Source organism: Empidonax traillii, unplaced genomic scaffold (genome assembly GCF_003031625.1).
Source record: "Empidonax traillii isolate 1590-97213 ecotype Southwest subspecies unplaced genomic scaffold, ASM303162v1 scaffold209:size809316, whole genome shotgun sequence".
In the NCBI taxonomy this organism is placed as follows: Eukaryota; Metazoa; Chordata; class Aves; order Passeriformes; family Tyrannidae; genus Empidonax; species Empidonax traillii.
Genome location: NW_020955402.1, coordinates 273,064 through 290,682, shown reverse-complemented (window position 1 = coordinate 290,682; position 17,619 = coordinate 273,064). Strand labels below are relative to the sequence as shown.

General features: G+C 40.2%; 1 protein-coding gene across 1 annotated transcript in view; it reads left to right on the top strand.

Annotated features, from left to right (window-relative positions):
• Positions 1 to 641: 641 nt before the first annotated feature.
• Positions 642 to 17,619, top strand: part of VGLL4 (vestigial like family member 4) — an 85,018-nt gene continuing 68,040 nt past the window's right edge. Inside the window, exons 1-2 of the mRNA XM_027887437.1 lie at positions 642 to 663; positions 6,596 to 6,672. Of these exons, the coding sequence (XP_027743238.1) occupies positions 6,609 to 6,672 (64 nt within the window). The 5' untranslated portion in view covers positions 642 to 663; positions 6,596 to 6,608. The remainder of the gene's footprint in view (positions 664 to 6,595; positions 6,673 to 17,619) is intronic.

The window sequence follows — 17,619 nt, the reverse complement described above, 5'->3', positions numbered from 1 at the left end:
ATCGTCAAACGGTGGAATGTGTGGACGTTAGCCCCCCGTCCTTCAGCCCGGCTGTAGTGCGTTACCTCAGGCTCTGAACCGCTTGTTCCTCGTCCTTTGTGCGTGCGGCTGCTCATGAGATGCCGAGTGACGGTGTGTTTCGATTTGAAACGCAAGTGCCGCACTTCTGCTTTTAAAAAGTGCTTTGCGAAGAGAAACTGCTGTTTTTTTCCTGCAGTTTTAGAGCAGCTTTTTAAAGCAGGAGTGGGTCAGTCAGACGGGCAGCGCTATCCCCTTAGCTGTTTTCTCGTTCCTGGCTGTGCCGGGGCTCGAACCGGTATCCCTTCAACCCCGGCCCCGCGAGCCCCTCCCCGGGGCGGGGCCTAGCGCGCGCGCTCCCTACCTGCGAGGATGTGACGTCACGCTTCATTACCCTAATAACGCTGACGTCATGGCGGGCCCAGCCAATGGGGCCGGCCCGCGCTCCCCACCTGCTCGGCGCAGAATTCCCTCATTCCTGGGATTCCTGCCCGGGCCGCGCGCGGGGCCAGCGGGGCCGGGCTCGCCGCGCCTGCTCCGCTCCGCTCCGCTGGGCCAGTGCCGCCCCTTCCCGCCGCTCCCGGCCCGGCCCGGCCCGGCCCCAGGGCGCCGCTGCCGCCTGTGCTGCCGCCGCCCGGAGCGCCGGTGAGTGAGGGGGCAGCGCGGGCGGGGCGGGCGCGGGTTCAGGTTCAGGTGCTGCCCCGGCGCGTTCTGCGCGCTGCGGGACCTGCCCGGGGCGGGCGGAGCGGAGCTGCCCGGGGGGCCGCGGGGGCTCCGAGCGCTCCGGCGGGGCCGGGCTCGCCCGGGCAGCGGGGCTGTCCCGGCAGGGACCGGCTCGGCCGGCTGGAGGTGCCCGAGGTGCCCCAGGTCCCAGCGAGCGGGAACGGGGACGAACCGCCCCCTCAGGAGCCCCTGCCCGGGCTGTCCCGGACAGCGGGACCGAGCGGGCGCTGCAGCTCACACCTGGGCTCCCGCTCGGCGCGCTTGTCCTGCAGGGAAAATCCCTGGGGTGACACCAGTAGCGGAGGTGAAACCTTCCAGAATGAGTCCCAAGGGCGCTGGGAAGGTTTTTGACTCTCTACCTTGCACGTTGCATTTGTAGAGTGGGTGTTTTGATTCAGTCTGTAGCAGTGCAGTGTCAGGCTGTCTTATGTGTTCCCCTGATGCAGTCAGCAGTAATCAAGTCTCAGGGTTTGCATTTTTAAAGTAAATAACTGGGCTAGAACAGTTGCTGCAGCATCCCCAGCATACTGTGGGGAACAAGAATGGGTTGTTTTGGTGCAGGATGAGGGTAGAAAATCATTATACAGACCCTTGGGGGCATGTTAATTAAGAGCATTCACACGATAAAGTGTCAGGATCTTATTTACATATATGTAGCTCTGATAACCTTCTCAGCATCTCCATATTGCATTAGTTAATTTGTTTGTTATCAGAAACATTTGAAAGCTTGCTGTCATAAAAGGGAGCTTCAGTTCTATCAGCTGTAGTTAAATGTTTCATAATGTGTTTGCAGCAGTGTGTAACTTATAGGATGGACTGAGTGGTCTTGTAGATAGATACAAGACATGGTCAGGTTGGACTTTTCTACCTTCAATTTCTTAAGTTTGTTAGCTTTTAATTCAAACACCATTGCTAATAGATTTCTTTGTAAAATGTTACTTTGTTAAGGAGTTTTTATGCAATAAGACAACAAAAGGCACAAGGTAGAATGCCAAAGCTGTGCTTTAAGCTTATAATTTTCTGTGTGATGAGATTTGTTGTTTCTGCTTGAAGGTTTGCCCGTTCAAAAACTTTTTCCACATGCAAAACAATCATGGTTAAAATCCCCAAAGTAGTGAATAATTTTTTTTTTTCTTTTAAAGTCGTATTTTGAAGATTACTAGGCCACGTAGCCTGAACTCACTCTGAGGACCATGAGTTGTGAATGCAGGGGATTATCAGTACTCATAGTAATCATGACCTGAACTGAGTGCCTGCATTTAAGATTTGACATGGGTATCTCAACACAGAATTTATGTAGCAACAAGCTTTGGTCTAAGTGCAGTTGAAGGAATTTATTGTGTCTGTTTGGGACACATACTGTGCTTATCATTATTCTCATTCATGTTCCAAATCTGATTTACTCTCTCCTATAATAAAAAATAAAAGGTATTTACCTATTTTGCATCAAACTGCTCCTTTATCTTCCTTTCCTCTGTGGACTTTCTGGTTGTGCTGATAAGCCATGCCTGGATTTCCTCTTCAGTTTTGCTTTCTCCCATGGAAATCAGCCGAGTCTCTCTGTAGGTACTTCTGGTTATGAATTTGGACAGGACTGTGCCTGTATTTCCCCAGGTGGGAGCTGCTTTTGGCCTGTTTGTCTATACTTTTCAATTAATCTTGTTTTCCCTGTACTTGTGTTTATCTGCACTTGGTTCACTTTAGTCTTGGTTATCTCTCGAGTGTCATGTTATTCTTGAAGCACTTTTTCATTGTAACAATGGGCTTTGTTTATTAACACTCCTTTTCTCCCTCAAATTTATCTCTCTGGTTTCACCAGATGGCAATTCAAGTACCAGACTTTTCTCTCAATCCTTGGAAGGTTCAGCCTTTCTCTCCTTGTTTTATCTCTAGTCCACACTCGATGTTTGAGAGAACTCTTTCAGGTGTTCCTTAGGAAGGTGTTTGCAGTGGCTCTGCTGCTGCTCTGTCAGTCAGACCTGTAATCCAGGTATTGTCATGGCTACGATTTCACTTTGGCTTTTCATATCCAAACGATGTCAAATTCTTCTGTTTTTTTTTTCTTACCTGCCCAGCATGTCTGTCCTCATCACTCTTAGTCCTTGTTTCTATCATCTAACTTGTTACTTCAGCTCCAAGTTAAAGTCCATCCTAGACAAAAGCCACCATGTCTTGTTAATGAGAGTGCTGCCCAAACATCATCTTGCATGTTTCTCTTTTCTTTCTGTCCCTTTATTATTCCCCCTTTTAAAAAATCAAAGATAAAGTTCTTATTGTTGTTTCAAATCTTTCCTGATGTACCTTGAATGTTAACTGAGGTGGGATTAAATAATCGTCTCTCTGTTCAGGCTGAGTGACTGGTGCTGTTTACTGAACTTCAAACAAGCAACTTTGGAAGTTTTCCATGAATGCTTTTCCTGATGCTTGGAAGGTGCTGTATAAATCCATGAAATCACTTAAATCTTCATTTTCAAAAACTTTAATTTCTCCGTAGTCCTAAAAAAAAAAATAAATTAGCAGACATTTGCTGAGAGCAATCCATGTCTGCCTAGAATTTTCAAAAATTTGAAAAGGAGAGGGAAAAAAATGTGTTGTTTTGTTGCATTAATTGATGTTGTGTGTATTTCAAGTGCTGCATAAAAAAATTACAGATGGACCAGTGTTTAGTAACTTATTTGTCTTTCAGACACTGAATCTCTGATTTCACATTCTGTGTCTTTCCAGAATGTTTCTGTACTGCAGTGCGGGTGCAGGACAGACTAGGGGAATGTTGAATGGGAGCAGTAGCTGACAGATAAAAGGACTGAGTAATATATTTAATTTTGAAGTTACAGTAGATAAAACTATCTTGAATGTTTGTATAAGTGCTTTTGGCTTATGTCTCTTTAACAGTTAAGGGGTTGTAACAAGTAAGATATTTGGGAAGCTGTTTCCACAGTGTTTAAATCAGATTTAGCCAGAGGAAGTTCAATTGTGTTCTTGTATTTCACCAGTCATTTGCTTTCCCTTACCAGATCTGGGTGCAGAGCAGTGCTTACACATAAGATAGAGTTGGTTTTTGATGGGGATACTCATAACAATCCAACATTGATGCAGGCTGGTTTCTGCATATGCAGGTTTCTGTGTCACACAGAGAATTAGCTGGATTTTGTCAGGAGTCTGCTTTTAAACTCACTTTTTCTTTTTTTTAATTTTTTTTTGAACCCTGGGAAGTGTCCTGGTCTGTATTTCTGAACCGTGCCTCCTCCTCCTGAGGATGGCTGGGCTGGTCTCTGAAGGCAGCCTTGGCAAAGCTGTATCAGTGGCTGACCTTGCCCAGATCAAATTAGGTTTTTAAGCTTTGAGCTGTTTAAGAGAAGATCCCTCATAGGCAACTTTTATTACTTTCTAAACTGTTGTCACTGACTTGTTAGTCTGATTTAGAGCTAGAGGGGTATTTAATATTGTTTGAAAAATAATCTGGACATTTATATTTTCTTGAAGGTAATTTTTATAACTGTAAACATGTTCAGTGTGTTTAAAAAATCTCAGAATACATGGTATTGCACTGTGGATTTGCAGCTCTCCCTTCAAAGCAGCTCTTGGATGAACTCAGCATTCTGTACAAGGCCTTAATTGTAGAGGAACAGCTCAGCAGCTCTCTCATGATACGGACTTTATTAGTATACAAAGCTGCAAAACTATATGGAGTCCACTTTTAGTGAAGTTGTTTTTGAAGTGTCTAATTTCCTGAATAGAATTAAGACCTGGTTCCTGTTTCCTTCTCTCAATGTGGATTTCTGTCACCAGCTAATTCTTTTACTAGGAACGTGTTCCGGAAAGGGTTTGGGCATCTGCTACTCCCATTACTTGAAATTTACTGAAAAACTTAAAGAAAAAAGGCAATTTGTTTTCAATAAAAGATATTTTACTATCCTTTGCATTGTTTTTTATCAAGAGGTGCTTGTTCTTTTTGTTTTTCTCTTCCTAAAGAACTGTCTTTGAAATTTCAGACAAAGTTAGCATTAAACCACAAGTTAGCCTTCAGTTTAGTGTAGCTGCATCAGCTGATCAGACATATTTTAATAATTTTTCCAACTGAATTTTCACTCTGTTAGAGGAATTTGTGTAAGAGGGCCAGCAATCAACAGTCTGGGGAGAAATAAAGTGTTATTTTGAAGTCCAAGAAAACAAAAAGCAGGAAAGAAACCAAGCATCAAGGTCTAAGGCATCAAAGTGGAATGATGCTTGAAGGCTTCTCCAGCAAACACACTCTGCCAAATATTTGCTTTGGTTTGGAGGAGAATGTGGCCAGACAAGATATGAAGAAATATTAAAGAGTAAAATAAGAGACTCAGATCTTGTCTCCTAAAACCTCTTGCCCACAGGTACTGTCTTTACATGAAAGAGTTAATTGACTTAAAGCTTAGTTAAAATACTGTTCTTGAGCAAAAGCTGATGATGAGAGGGAGGGAAAGGGCACGTTTTAATCCCCAAGTGCTATGCTTTGTTATTTCAAATTTTTCTCTTGTATAGTTCCATGGAAATATTACTGGATTTAATTATTTAAACTTAAAAATATATTTTTTAAAGTTACAAATACTTCAAAATCCTTTCTCTTATGCTTTAAAACCTTTGATTAAAGTCTTTGACGTTATTTAGGAAGAGAGGGAGGACAGTGAAGTTTATTGTTTTAGTGCAGTCAAGGAAATTGTTTCCCAAACATATGCTTGCTGTTAAGTCTGTGTACATGTTATACGTGTGTTTGAGATTTCTGTAGTTGCCGCTACCTTCTTTTTTTTTTAGGATTATACTGTAAAGTAAGTTACAGTGAACAGTTTTTATGACAGAAGATCATGCTAGGTTTTTGGTGGAAAAAATCCAACCAAAATGTTATGAGTTTTTCTCTAACGTTTTCTTCACAGTTCTGCCTATGCTGTTGCCTTCTTATTTAAAAACACATAAAAGTTACTGGCCTTTTAATAAAAACAACTTGACAGCATGTTATTCTCTTCCTTAATTTCCCTTTCATATTTTTGGAATTTCATATTGGAACTTCTTTTTTAGTCTTGAAGCCATCTATGTGAAACTTTGAGAGGCTTATGTAGGCTGCAATACAGTCATTAGTTTTATGGGAGAGTCTATTGCTTGATATAGTACTGGAATGCACATTTTTAGTGTGTTAGGATTAATTTTTTGTGTATGGGAATTATGTGTTGCAAGGGGCTAAAGCCAGGGTAAAGCAGCTCCTGAGATGTGTAATGCCGCAGGCTGCAGGTCTCTTGTCTGTGCTGTTGCATATACACATACCCAGAGTTCAGCTGTGTGTTCATTAGGAAATGGCTTATAAACTTTGGGTGACTCTGCTGTGGCCATGGAGAGTATGGAGGTCAAGGGTATTGAATCCTGTGGCTCTAAAGCAGCCTCATGCTCAGGTGGTCAGACCAGCTGCCACCTTCCCTGCAGAGGAGCTGTACCTTTGGATATTGTCTCAAGGAGCTCTTGATTGGGATGGAAGGCCAAAGAACCACAACATGTAGTAGATAACCCTGTTGCAACATTTATGAGCAGCAGTCATCAGCTTCAGTACTGGAGAATTTGGTCTTCTGGTTTGTTTGGGTGAGTAGTTGGTGGGAAAGCTAATTCCAGTGTTTTCTTTTTTTTTCAAAACTAAGCAATTAGTTTTAGCAAGTCCTGTACTGGTATAATGTGAAAAGAATAGCAGAAACTTAGATTTTTGATTCTTTTGCTGCCATGCTCTTTTTCATTCCTTCTGTAAAACCTGATGTGTGTATGATCTGAAAAGGTGATGCAGCACTTGGTGTGTTAAGGATTCTGAGTTTACTCTCTGTAACTTTGGCTCTGAATTTTCCAGGATCCAGGGAGGGATGGAGACTCCATTGGATGTGTTGTCGAGAGCAGCATCTCTAGTACATGCTGATGATGAGAAACGTAAGTCTGAAATTCAGTTCTCTGCTTTGCTGGATCCAGATAATTATATCTGCACTGTGTATCAGCCTAGATGTTGGTTCTATCAACCTTGGTGTTTTACTGAATCAAAGATGTGTAGGAAAATGTCAGGAGCCCTTCAGAGGTTGTCTCCCTCATTTGCAAAACCAGTATGTTGCATTTCAATTGGTTTGTGTGCAAGACAGACTCGTTCCCTTTATTTTAAGTTACTTACAATTCATATGAATGTGCCCCTCTTTTTCCAATTGCATTAGTCAAAAAGTTGTAATGGAACTCTGTCAAACTAAGGCCAGTTTGAGAAGTTGTATTCCCTGATAGTATTGGTTAGACCTGTTCTTGTTTAAGAACACATAACTGTGGACACGAGTGGGTTGCAAAGATTTCAGTTCATAAAAACTACGAGGTAGACTGTTACCATCAGTAATGAGCACTTCATTTTCCTTTCACTGCCAGTAAAAGGTGATTACAGGATTTTAAGAGTGATGTCAGTGGCAGCCCATCATTTGGGTAATATTTTTGCTTTTAATATTCATGGTAAGAGTTTCAGGTGGGTTAACTAATGTTAGAATAATGTTTTCAGTTCTGTCAAACTGCAGTGCTACTTTGTAGATCAAATTGTTATCTGCATGCTGACTGCTAAATGCCTTTGCCAGGTTTTTCTGAGCAGTGTAAGCACTCAGGGATTGTGTGCGTCTTGGCTATCAGCCTCAAGAGGTGCTGACTAGGAAAAGTGGTATTTTGGATTTCAAACTGCTTTTGTGTGTAGCTTCTGTGCCTAAAATCACCTTTCAAGATGAATTCAGCTTTTCTTCTTTTGGTCTTTGTTCCTTTATTCTGTGTATGTTTTTGAAAAGCAATTGTATTGAACGTTAAATAAAATAATTGATGCACTGTTGTTAATCAACTCACTCAAGTAATTACAAAGTAAAAAAATATAGCATATTTGGACAACAAGTCCCAGGGTTTTTTTGTGTATTCAAATAGTCAAGAAAGCAGTAGCTCACCATTTCAGAAGTCCATAAAATGAAGGTTCCAAACCCTGATGAGCTCTTCTGTGTTACTGGCTTTTAGCCTTATAATGAATGTTGGTTTTGCTGTAGTTTCACGTTCACTTTGCTACTGGATAACTACCAAAGTTTTGTTGGTCTCACTGTAGACGGATGACTTGGTTGATTGCCACAGTTATTGACTATTGCTGGTAAAATGAACAGTGATGGAACTCTTTGAGGAAATAGTTTCAACTGTGATTTTGGCCTGGGGGATTTCTCTTGCAAACTAACATATATTTGTAGAAAAGTCAAAAGCTTTACCTATTTTGCTTTGCCTACATTTAAAAATATATTATGAATATGTATTCTCAATGTTCTTAAGCTTAAATGCATTCTTTTTGGTTTACTATTCCCTGAGACTCTAGTGTGAATTTGAGTGCCACGGGGTAGGAACGTTGGGCTGGATTTAGAGAATCCAGAGGAAGTCTGATTCAGTGCAACTTGCATGTGAGGAAGCTGATGTGTATCTGGTTCTAATTTACATTCCTTTAGTCTTACCACTTAGACTTAATTAGATTTATGCCACTCTGCAGCTTCTAACTTGTGCTATCTCTGAGCTTGTCCTGTTGTGTGAATCACACACCAAAAAACTGTAGCAAGAGCTGTTGAGAGGAAGAAAAGAACAGTCCCTGAAGTTGCACTTTTTTTGTCAGCGTTAGTGGAAACAGCATCAGCCAGACTTCACCCTTTGTTAAAGTGGATGCTAACAGCTTGAAGTTAGTCCTAGCCTTGAATTTAGCAATTACCCTTGAGCTTTCCAGTGAAGTGCCTGGCGTGCTGCTCCTGGAGTTCTAGCAGTGGTCCTGTCTGTATTTGTATCCACATTCACTTTGTCTACCACACAGAGTTCTACAGAGAGTTTCCAATATATATTGAAATGTCTTTGTCTTATATGTTGTATGAACACATATATCTTTGTTTATAGACAAATCACATACTGTTTAAAACAAATGCTTTTAAACTTCCCAGCGCTTAAAGAAATGAAGGAGATATAAGTTATTGTGGTTTAACCTTAGCCAACACCCAAGTACTACCCAGCTGCTCACTTAATGTCCCCTGCCCTGCTGGGATCAGGAGAAGAATCAGAATAAAAGGTCAAACCTGTGTGCTGAGATAAAAACAGTTTAATGATTGAAATAAAATATTATAATTACAGTAATGAAAAGGAAGAAAGCAAAAAAGAGAGAAATAAAACCCGGGAAGGACAAGTGATGCACAATACAGTTGCTCACCACCTGCTGACCAGTGCAGAGCCTGTCCCCAGGCAGTGATCAGTGGCCAGTTCCCCCAGTTTCTACACTCAACACAGCATTCTGTGCTGTGGAATATCCCTTTGTTCAGTTCAGGTCAGCTGTCCCGGCCATGCCCTCTCCTGGGTTCTTGTGCACCTCCTCCCTGCAGAGCTCGGGCCACTGCAGCGTCCTTGCTTCGGGAAAGCCCTGCCCAGCAACAACCAAACCAGGAGTGTGCTGTCAACACTGGATCTGTCCCTTCAGTACCTGAGGGGAGCCCACAGGAAGAGAAGGATGGAGAGAGACTATTTACAAGAGCCTGGAGTGACAGGACTAAAGGGAATGGCTTCACACTGACAGTGAGTAGGTTTAGATGGGGTATTAGGAAGAAGGGGTGAGGGTGGGCAGGCCCTGGCACAGGTTGCCCAGAGAAGCTGTAGCTGCCCCATTCCTGGAAATGTGCAAGGCCAGGTTGGATGGGCCTCGGGGCAACCTGGGTTAGTAGAAGAGAGTGGAACTGGATGAGCTTTAAGTCCCTTCCAACCCAAACAATTCTGAGATTCTACAATTCTGTAACATTATTCCCATACTAAATCCAAAACACAGCACTGTGCCAGCTACTGGGAAGGCAATTAACTCTATCCCAGCTGCAGCCAGGACATGCCAGTGCAGATTTCCCAGAATGGTCATTGGTTTCTTAAGTAAATATGACCTTGATGTTTTTTGGTTTGTTTTTTTTGCAGCTGCACCTGAGTCAGTGAGGGTGACCCTCAGTGATACATTAGTATTTGGTGTTGCTTTCAGTCTCAATCTCTGGTTTAGTTAATGAACTATATTATAGTATATATATATATATATATATATATATATATATATATATATATATATAGACTGTATTTCAACATCTCCCAGTTTAAATCATTCTGTACTTGTTAGCAACAAAAATTTATGAACCACATTTGGTTAACTACTGTGTCATGAAAAAGACAAATTAGGGAGAAGAAACTACTGCAGTTTTGTATTTGTGACTCTTACCCCTGTGATGGAAACAGTTATTTAAGGTTATGGTACAGTGGATCTGTACCAAAAGGCTGAGCAAAAGAAGGTAGACAATGATAGCATTATAAGCCAGACATCTTAAAGGCTTGTCACTAATTTCTGACTTGTCAATAGTGGATGAAAGACCACAGGAAGCCTGTACTGTTTATGAGCAAATCTTCAGTGCTGGAGTAGGTAATGTGCAACTATTTTATCTGTAAGTGGCACCTGTAAGGTTTTTCTGGGTTCTTCTCAGGACTTCAGGAGTGGGATTTAGATGAAATAACCATCTGTATGATGTGCATGTTTGCTGGTTTTTGAATGTTATCATGAATCTTATTGAATGTGGGCTATTGTAAACTGCAAAAATGATTACAATGACTGAGATGCTTGATACTCATTACTCTTATTCCTCTTCTCTCCCTATATTCTTCTTACTGGGGTTATACTGATTTGTCATGTGTTCAGGGTCCAAGTTGGCTGATTTTAGAAGACCACAGTGAAAGCTGTTAAGATTTAAGCAAGTGTTCAAACAGTAAGGACGATTATCATTTTGTATTTATCTCATGTAAAAATAAGAGGTTTGGGAACTGGTCTTTCAGTTATAAACAGTGTTTTAAAAGCATAATCTTGTTACTGAGAAAACAGTAAAGGAAAACACTAAGAAGGAGTTGTGCTTGCATAATGTGTTGTAAGCACTGAGTACTCAACATGTGCTGATTTTATAGTAACACACTTTCCTCCAGCATTTAAGTCCAGTTTAAGAATATGGGAAAGAAAAAGAAAAAATATGTTGTTTCTCACTCTCTCAGGGTAATATAGTGAAAAACCTGTTGTTGGCAAACAGGAGAAAATATCCATCCATAAGGAAATGAAAGGTTTGGAAACAGCTGATTAATGGCACATTGAAGTCCTGGCTAAGAAATTAGCAACCTCATGCCTTGTACTAAATCCATACCTGTTCAGTCTTGATTTATGTTTGGAAAAGCTGATAAAGAACTACACGAATAAAAAAAGTTATCTTCGATCAAGCCATGCTTCTTGCAAACGTGGCATCAGCCACGTGTCATCCCTGGGTGCGTGGAAGCCTGGAATTGCTATTCCACACTTCTTGCCTGTGAACACTGTTATTGTTTGGCAACAGTTTCTCTTACGTGGTTTTGTTTAACGCACCTCAAATAATTAGACCATACAGTTGATATTTCTAGCACAGAAGAAATACTGTGCTTTCAAATCCCTGCCCTAATCTGCTTTGTCCTAAAATTCTTGTGTAGACAAGACCTGCAGATCAGTTTTTACTGTTCTTCATTGGTATCAATAGTTAGAAGAGGACTGACTGCCACCTCATCATTAGTAAATATGCTCTGATTAATTGTTTGGGATAGCTGATCCTAAAAAATGTATCACTTCAAGGCAGAGGTGAAAACAATGTACTATTTTTTAGCACTCTTGAAGAGGACACTAACTCTGTAACCTTATTGTCTTTAAATACAGCACAAGCTGAATTTGTAGTAGAATTAGACTTGAATGTTATGTGTGTTAGAGATATTAATGATGAAATATTTCCAGCATCGCCAGGACTTCCCACCTACACTACTACTGCTTGTTGTATAAATTTATAGCAAATTATGGGCAGTAAGCCTGAGGCAGGTTTTAATATCAATGTGTGCAGAAGTTTTAAAATCCTACTGTGGGAACACTGATATCAGCACTGAGAATACTTCAGGTCCTGAGGCAGGTTTTGACTGACTGAAAGTGAAGAATTGGATGGAACTTGCTGTATGATGCAGTTAGTACAAAGTCTCAAGGATCTGTTTCATTTGAGATTTGCTTTTTGGAGGGGTAGGTGGGTGGTTGAGCTTTTCCTGGCATTGGTTTGGTTGTGTGTGGGGTTGGTTTTTATTTGTTTGTTTGTTTGTTTTTGTTTGGTTTTGGGTTTTGTTGTTTGCTTGTTTTTTTTTCCTGAGAGATTCATCTGCTTCAGAAAAATGGGGAACAGTGGCAGCGTTTTTGCACAGAAATGAAGAAGCAGTATCATGTTACAGTCCTTAAGTATTTTCTATTCACCACTTCACACCATTCCAAGTGGGAGGAATTGTAGTGTTTGTGGCAAGAATTATAAATATTATATAGCAAATATTATTTAGAACATGAAGAAGAATTTCCAGAAGAACATAATCTTGTCATGTGACTTGCCCTTTGTGTTTTTATTTGCACACATATATCCAAAACAGCAGACCCTGTTCCAAAGAAATAAGTGGAGAAGGTCTTAGCGGCATGGGGTGTTAAGAGAGATTTCAGGATCACTTCTCATTTATGGAATATTTGCTTTAGGGGTGGAAAGGAATCAAATTGGTTTATTAAGGGCATCCTGGAGCACGTTTAGAGTTCTTTTGACATCTAAACTGTGTTTATGTACTGAACCGTATCTCATATGGACTGTTCAGGTGGTAAACTCTTTTTTTGTTCATGCCAGTATTCCTCATCTGGCATCCCCTGTCATATGTGTAATACATGGAACAGTTTAGTGCACCCCTGGTAATCTGCTTTGTGTTCATTGTTTTGCCATTATTTCTGTAGTTTGTGATTATTTTTTCACTGCCACAGTTAAGAATGTGAGTGTTCTCTGTACAAATCCATGGGAAGAGGTTCTGGGCAGTGGCAAGGGCAGGCAGCAGAGCTCTGCTGTCATGATATGGGGCTGCTTCCTGTTACCAGTGAGTCGGGAGCAGGGATGGGAGCTCCAGACTCCCATTCCTGACCCCTCTCTGGAGCACCATCACACTGATGCCACGGCTTCTTCTGAGCCCTTGGGCTCTGCTGGGTGCAGAGAATGTGGCCAGGAGTGCTGGCAGAGTCTGATGTTTGAACATTTGCTACCTGGAAGTGTCACTTTTGGAATGTTCAGGAAATGAATTGGTAATTGTCTTTTACAGAAGCTCACAGCTGCACCATGAAATTGCTCACAGGGAAAGTGTCCTTAAGGAATTCCTTGCTTTGAAGAGTTTCATGCTGGGTTATGATCCTTTACCAGGGCAAGCTGGGAGTCATTATGGATAACCCTAAGATACCATTGCCAGCAGGGCTGACTAAATCTTGTTTTTTTCCTCAGTTTAGACTAGATAAAAAATTACCTTATAATGAACAAGTTGTATGTGATGCTTCTACTAAAAATATTCCTTCCTATGGCTTTGAGGACTCCCCCAGTGAAACGTTTTTTGGTTTGTGGGACAATACTTGCTGCAATCCTGCTTGGCTATGTTGAGGGAAACACAACCATGTTAACCCAGATTTTTCTTTTGCATTCTCTAAATAAATTTAACAGTATTTTATATGCACATTGTTTTTCAGTGCTTTTGAAGTTTGGGGATTTTTAATCAGGGTTTGGCAACTCTTGGGTGCAAGAGTTTGCACCAGTCCAGTACAAACTTTCATGCAGAACTTGACTTCTTCTGAAGGACTCTTCCCTTACTGGGTTCAGGGGAGGGTAAGAAGTACCTTGTGATAATTTCTCATGTGATTGTAGGTGGACTTTCCACATGGATGTTTGTATCTTCTTTTATGGCAAAATATTGATTTGTTTGTCTTTCTGCCAGGTTGATGATTGAATGAACATAACTGTTGGTTCAGAGAAGAGGCAGATATTTGATAGACACAAAGAGTTGGTCTTAAAAATCAGAGGTAGGGTTAGACTTTGGTGTTCTGCACCTCTGTTTAATACACTGAATTCTTTAGTTGCAAAAAATTAATGTGTAATTAAGTAACTGAATATCTTGTGTGATTTAGCAACTGTGCTTGTGATCAGAGCTTGTCAAAGTTTCTGAAGGAAAAGCTCTAATTTCTAAGAAGCAGCATCAGCAAAAATCTACATTTGTAATCCCTTAACAGCTATGAGAGGTGTTAAAAGTGTCCTTTTTGTGATGTTTGATCAATGGTAACGGAAGAGGGGAGTCCTGTTAGTTTTGGAGCAGAATCTGTGATATAAATAATCTCTTTTTTTACTGGACAGGAGAAAAGTATGGAAATGTGATGTTTCAGCTTAGTAATAATGTGATGGAAAAATGTAAGTGGTTCAATCCTTGAGATGTGGCCTCAATCATCTGATGTTGCTGTCTGAATACCAAAAGCTTGAAATAATAAAACTCTTAATAACATGCATAGTGCTCTGCTTTTAAATTCATGAACCATACAGAAAATACTAATATTGTCTGTTTTAAATATCAGTTAATCTATTTTTTTGTAAAAATATCAGAATGGGTGAATTCCTGACCTTCTGGTTTTTGTTTTTCCAAAACCTTTAACTCTTTGTATTACTTGGTATTCCACAGGATAACTTCCTGTAGATGGTGTCAGGGCCATTTCATTATTTTTAGGATTTTCCTGGAAGTAGGAGTGTTAAATAGGATAACTACTTGTTTCGGTTGTTTTATTTTGTTTAAAAAAAAAAATTATTCTTACCCCCAGAAAGTTTCACACTCTGTTCCTCCAAGTTTATTGTAGCAAGGAAATAAAGAAGGAGTAGAGTTATGTTTTCAACTTGTTAAATAGGCTGGAAAATGGGGCAATTGTCTGCCTGGCGCCTGGATGTATTTTAATAGCAGGGGAATGCCATTAGCATAGGCAGTGGAGTGATGGTAATGCCTGCAGGAACAAAAGAGTCTACATGTTTTTTTCAAATTAATTTTAAGAAACATTTGCAAGAGGTTCAGCTGCCTACAGTCTGTAAACCTGTTGCAGCATCCTTCAGCATAGCAGCTATTTCTGCCCAGGCTGCTCAGAGCTCCTGAGCAGTGGCAGCCTCAATGTGGCTTTTCTTTCTGAACCCTTTTCAGCTAGTTGGTGGTAAAATATTTGCAGTGACTGGGGGCATTACCTTCAAGTAAACGGTGTTTACAGGAACACTATCTCTTTAAATGTTGTTTGGCAAATGGAGGGGAAGGAATCTTTTTACCAGGATGGAATTTGTCATCAGATACCAACCATGGCTCTGAAAATCACAGCTGGCTGAATACCACGCTGTTGAGTGTGCGAGCACATCTTGTTGATGCATGTGCTTCTCAATGACTGGCATTTCTGAAATGCTGTGCTTGGAACTAGGTGCTCAGCTTGTCTGTTTTACCATAACATGTATTTATAATATACTGAATTTTCAAGCAATGCGGGGAAATGACTCCCTCGTTAGGTTTTGTCCATGGAGTTTTCTGGTGGGGGGCAGAAATGGACTGGGGTTTCCAACTGGCAGAATGTACTGGCACGTGGAAATCTGGCCATTCTTCATGTGATACATATTATTTGCTTGATTTAATTTTAATTTTTTTTTTTTTTAAGTTCTTTGTTAATTGGAAGTACTGCAGGCTGATTTGGGAAAGGCAGAGTGCTTTCCCAGGATGTCCTTTCCATGTCTTTAAGAGTACTGAGAGTTGGGACAGTCTTGGAAATGACAGTGCCACACATGAAAAGCTGGCAAGGCAGAATTGGTGAGAGGAAAGGAGTTAAAATATTTCTGAAAAACTTTGGATTTTGAATATTTACTATTATTTACTGCTTTTTCCATATGTCTTTTTTAGATACTTATTTCAGCGCTTTATCTGTGTCTTAAAGGGTTAGAATTGAGCACTTGCAGCTTCCTTGTTGCCTCTGTAACACCGTGTCTTAAACCAGGCTTAATGTTATAAAGCCAGTTAGAATTTTATTAAAATTGAGGTGGTCCTATACAATCTTTACTACTTGTTCAGTCATAATCTTTGGTTAAGTGAGCATAAAATATTTACAGTTCTGTTGTAAAAAGCAATATGCAAGTTCTTACTTAACAAGCATCTGGTATTTTCTTTTCCCTTACTGAGATCCCAGACTTAATTTATGGTACTCCATTCAAATTCTGACCTGAAGGAGGAGGGATCTGAACATGGGTTTCCCAATCCAAGATGAGTGTCCTAATTATATGGCTTATGAAATACAAAGGGGATACTGTCAATTAACACACTGTTTTACTAACTCTTGCCTTTTGTTCTATTGTTTAAGAAAAAAAAAAAAGGCAGCAATACTTTGCTTCAGACTGAAGAGCATATATTTCTGCCCCAAGAGGCAAACACCAAAATTACTTGCTTTCAATTTGCCTCCTCTTTTGCTGCTGAACCAAAAATCAATTAGTTGTGTAAGCAGAATTCTGACCACAAATCTGCAACACAGCTATCAGCAATGTCACTACAGAAACTTCAGTCATCCATAAGCTTAAAAGGAGAAATGCTTCTTATTTAGCAAATTGAAGAGTGAAGAATGATTTATTACTCTCCTCTGATTTTTTTTTCCCCTTCTGTTCTGACTTTAAGCCTAATGACACTCATTGAAAGGTGAATTACGCTGTATTACAAGAGTATTTTTGTGCATCCACTACACCAATACTGTACTAGGTAATAATGACTTCATAACACTGGAATAAATTTGCTTTACATACATATTTATTGCTTTGTAAGGCAGAGAAATTTTAAACAGTAGTTGGACAGAAATAGCCTTTTGTGTGTTCTTATTTTAAATGAAACAGTTTTAGTACACGCACTAGGCTGAATTTTCCTGAAACTGTGGCAGTAACTGCTTGTATTTTCTGGGTCATGCCCATGTTTGTTTGGTTTGTGTGAAAATATCTGTGTATTACAGCCGTAACTTCATTACTGTGAATCTCCAGCCTTTACCTGCCTTCTCTAGAGCTGATATGTCTGGCTCATAAGCAGTGCCAGTTCATCCACGGCTCCATCTGTCTCTTTTTGTATCTTAATGCACTTCTTGCTTAGCCTGACTTGGAAAACATTTGATTATATAAACAGGCAAAAATGTTACTTTCCCCTCTGAACTCACCTCCAAATAATGAGGACCTCTTCCAATTGCTTTTATCCTGAGTTATCTCATCACTAGGTAATATAGTGTTTTCCAATAGTGGTCTAGATTTCCAGTATGTTCAAGTTGAACAGTGTTGGCCTCTGGTTGAAATCTGTGATCTCACTGTGCAGGTATCTCAGAATGTATTGTTATTTATTTATTTATTTATTTATTTATTTATTTCAAAATACTGGCACTTACCCTAATTACATCATTTTATGTTACATTCACCTACCCAAACTATTCTTTTATTTCAAAAAAGATGAGTTCCGTTTTTAGAAGTAGAGTTTAATAGCTAATTATCTTTAAATGTGTTAAACCTTATGCATTTAAATACATTTAAAAATTACAGTAATCCCTAAAGAATTTGTTATAAATCAGTAATTTCTTGATCTCTTTAATAAAACACATGAATAACATAGGCTTAAGAATGTAATTTGACAGTGTTTGAATGTGAAGGAAAGTAATGGGCTTTTTACTGTCTTCTGTGGACAGGAAGCTGGCAGAAGAGCTTGCCAAGCCACTCTCCATCATCTTCCAACAGTCCTGGCTCACTGGGGAGGTCCCATATGATTGGAAGTTGGCAAATATCACTCCAATCCATAAAAAAGGATGCAAGGCTGACCCTAGTAACTACAGGCCTGTCAGCCTGACCTCGGTGCCTGGCAGAGTTATGGAGCAGATCATCCTGTGTGCAATCACACAGCAGCTACAGGATGGACAAGGGATCAGACCCA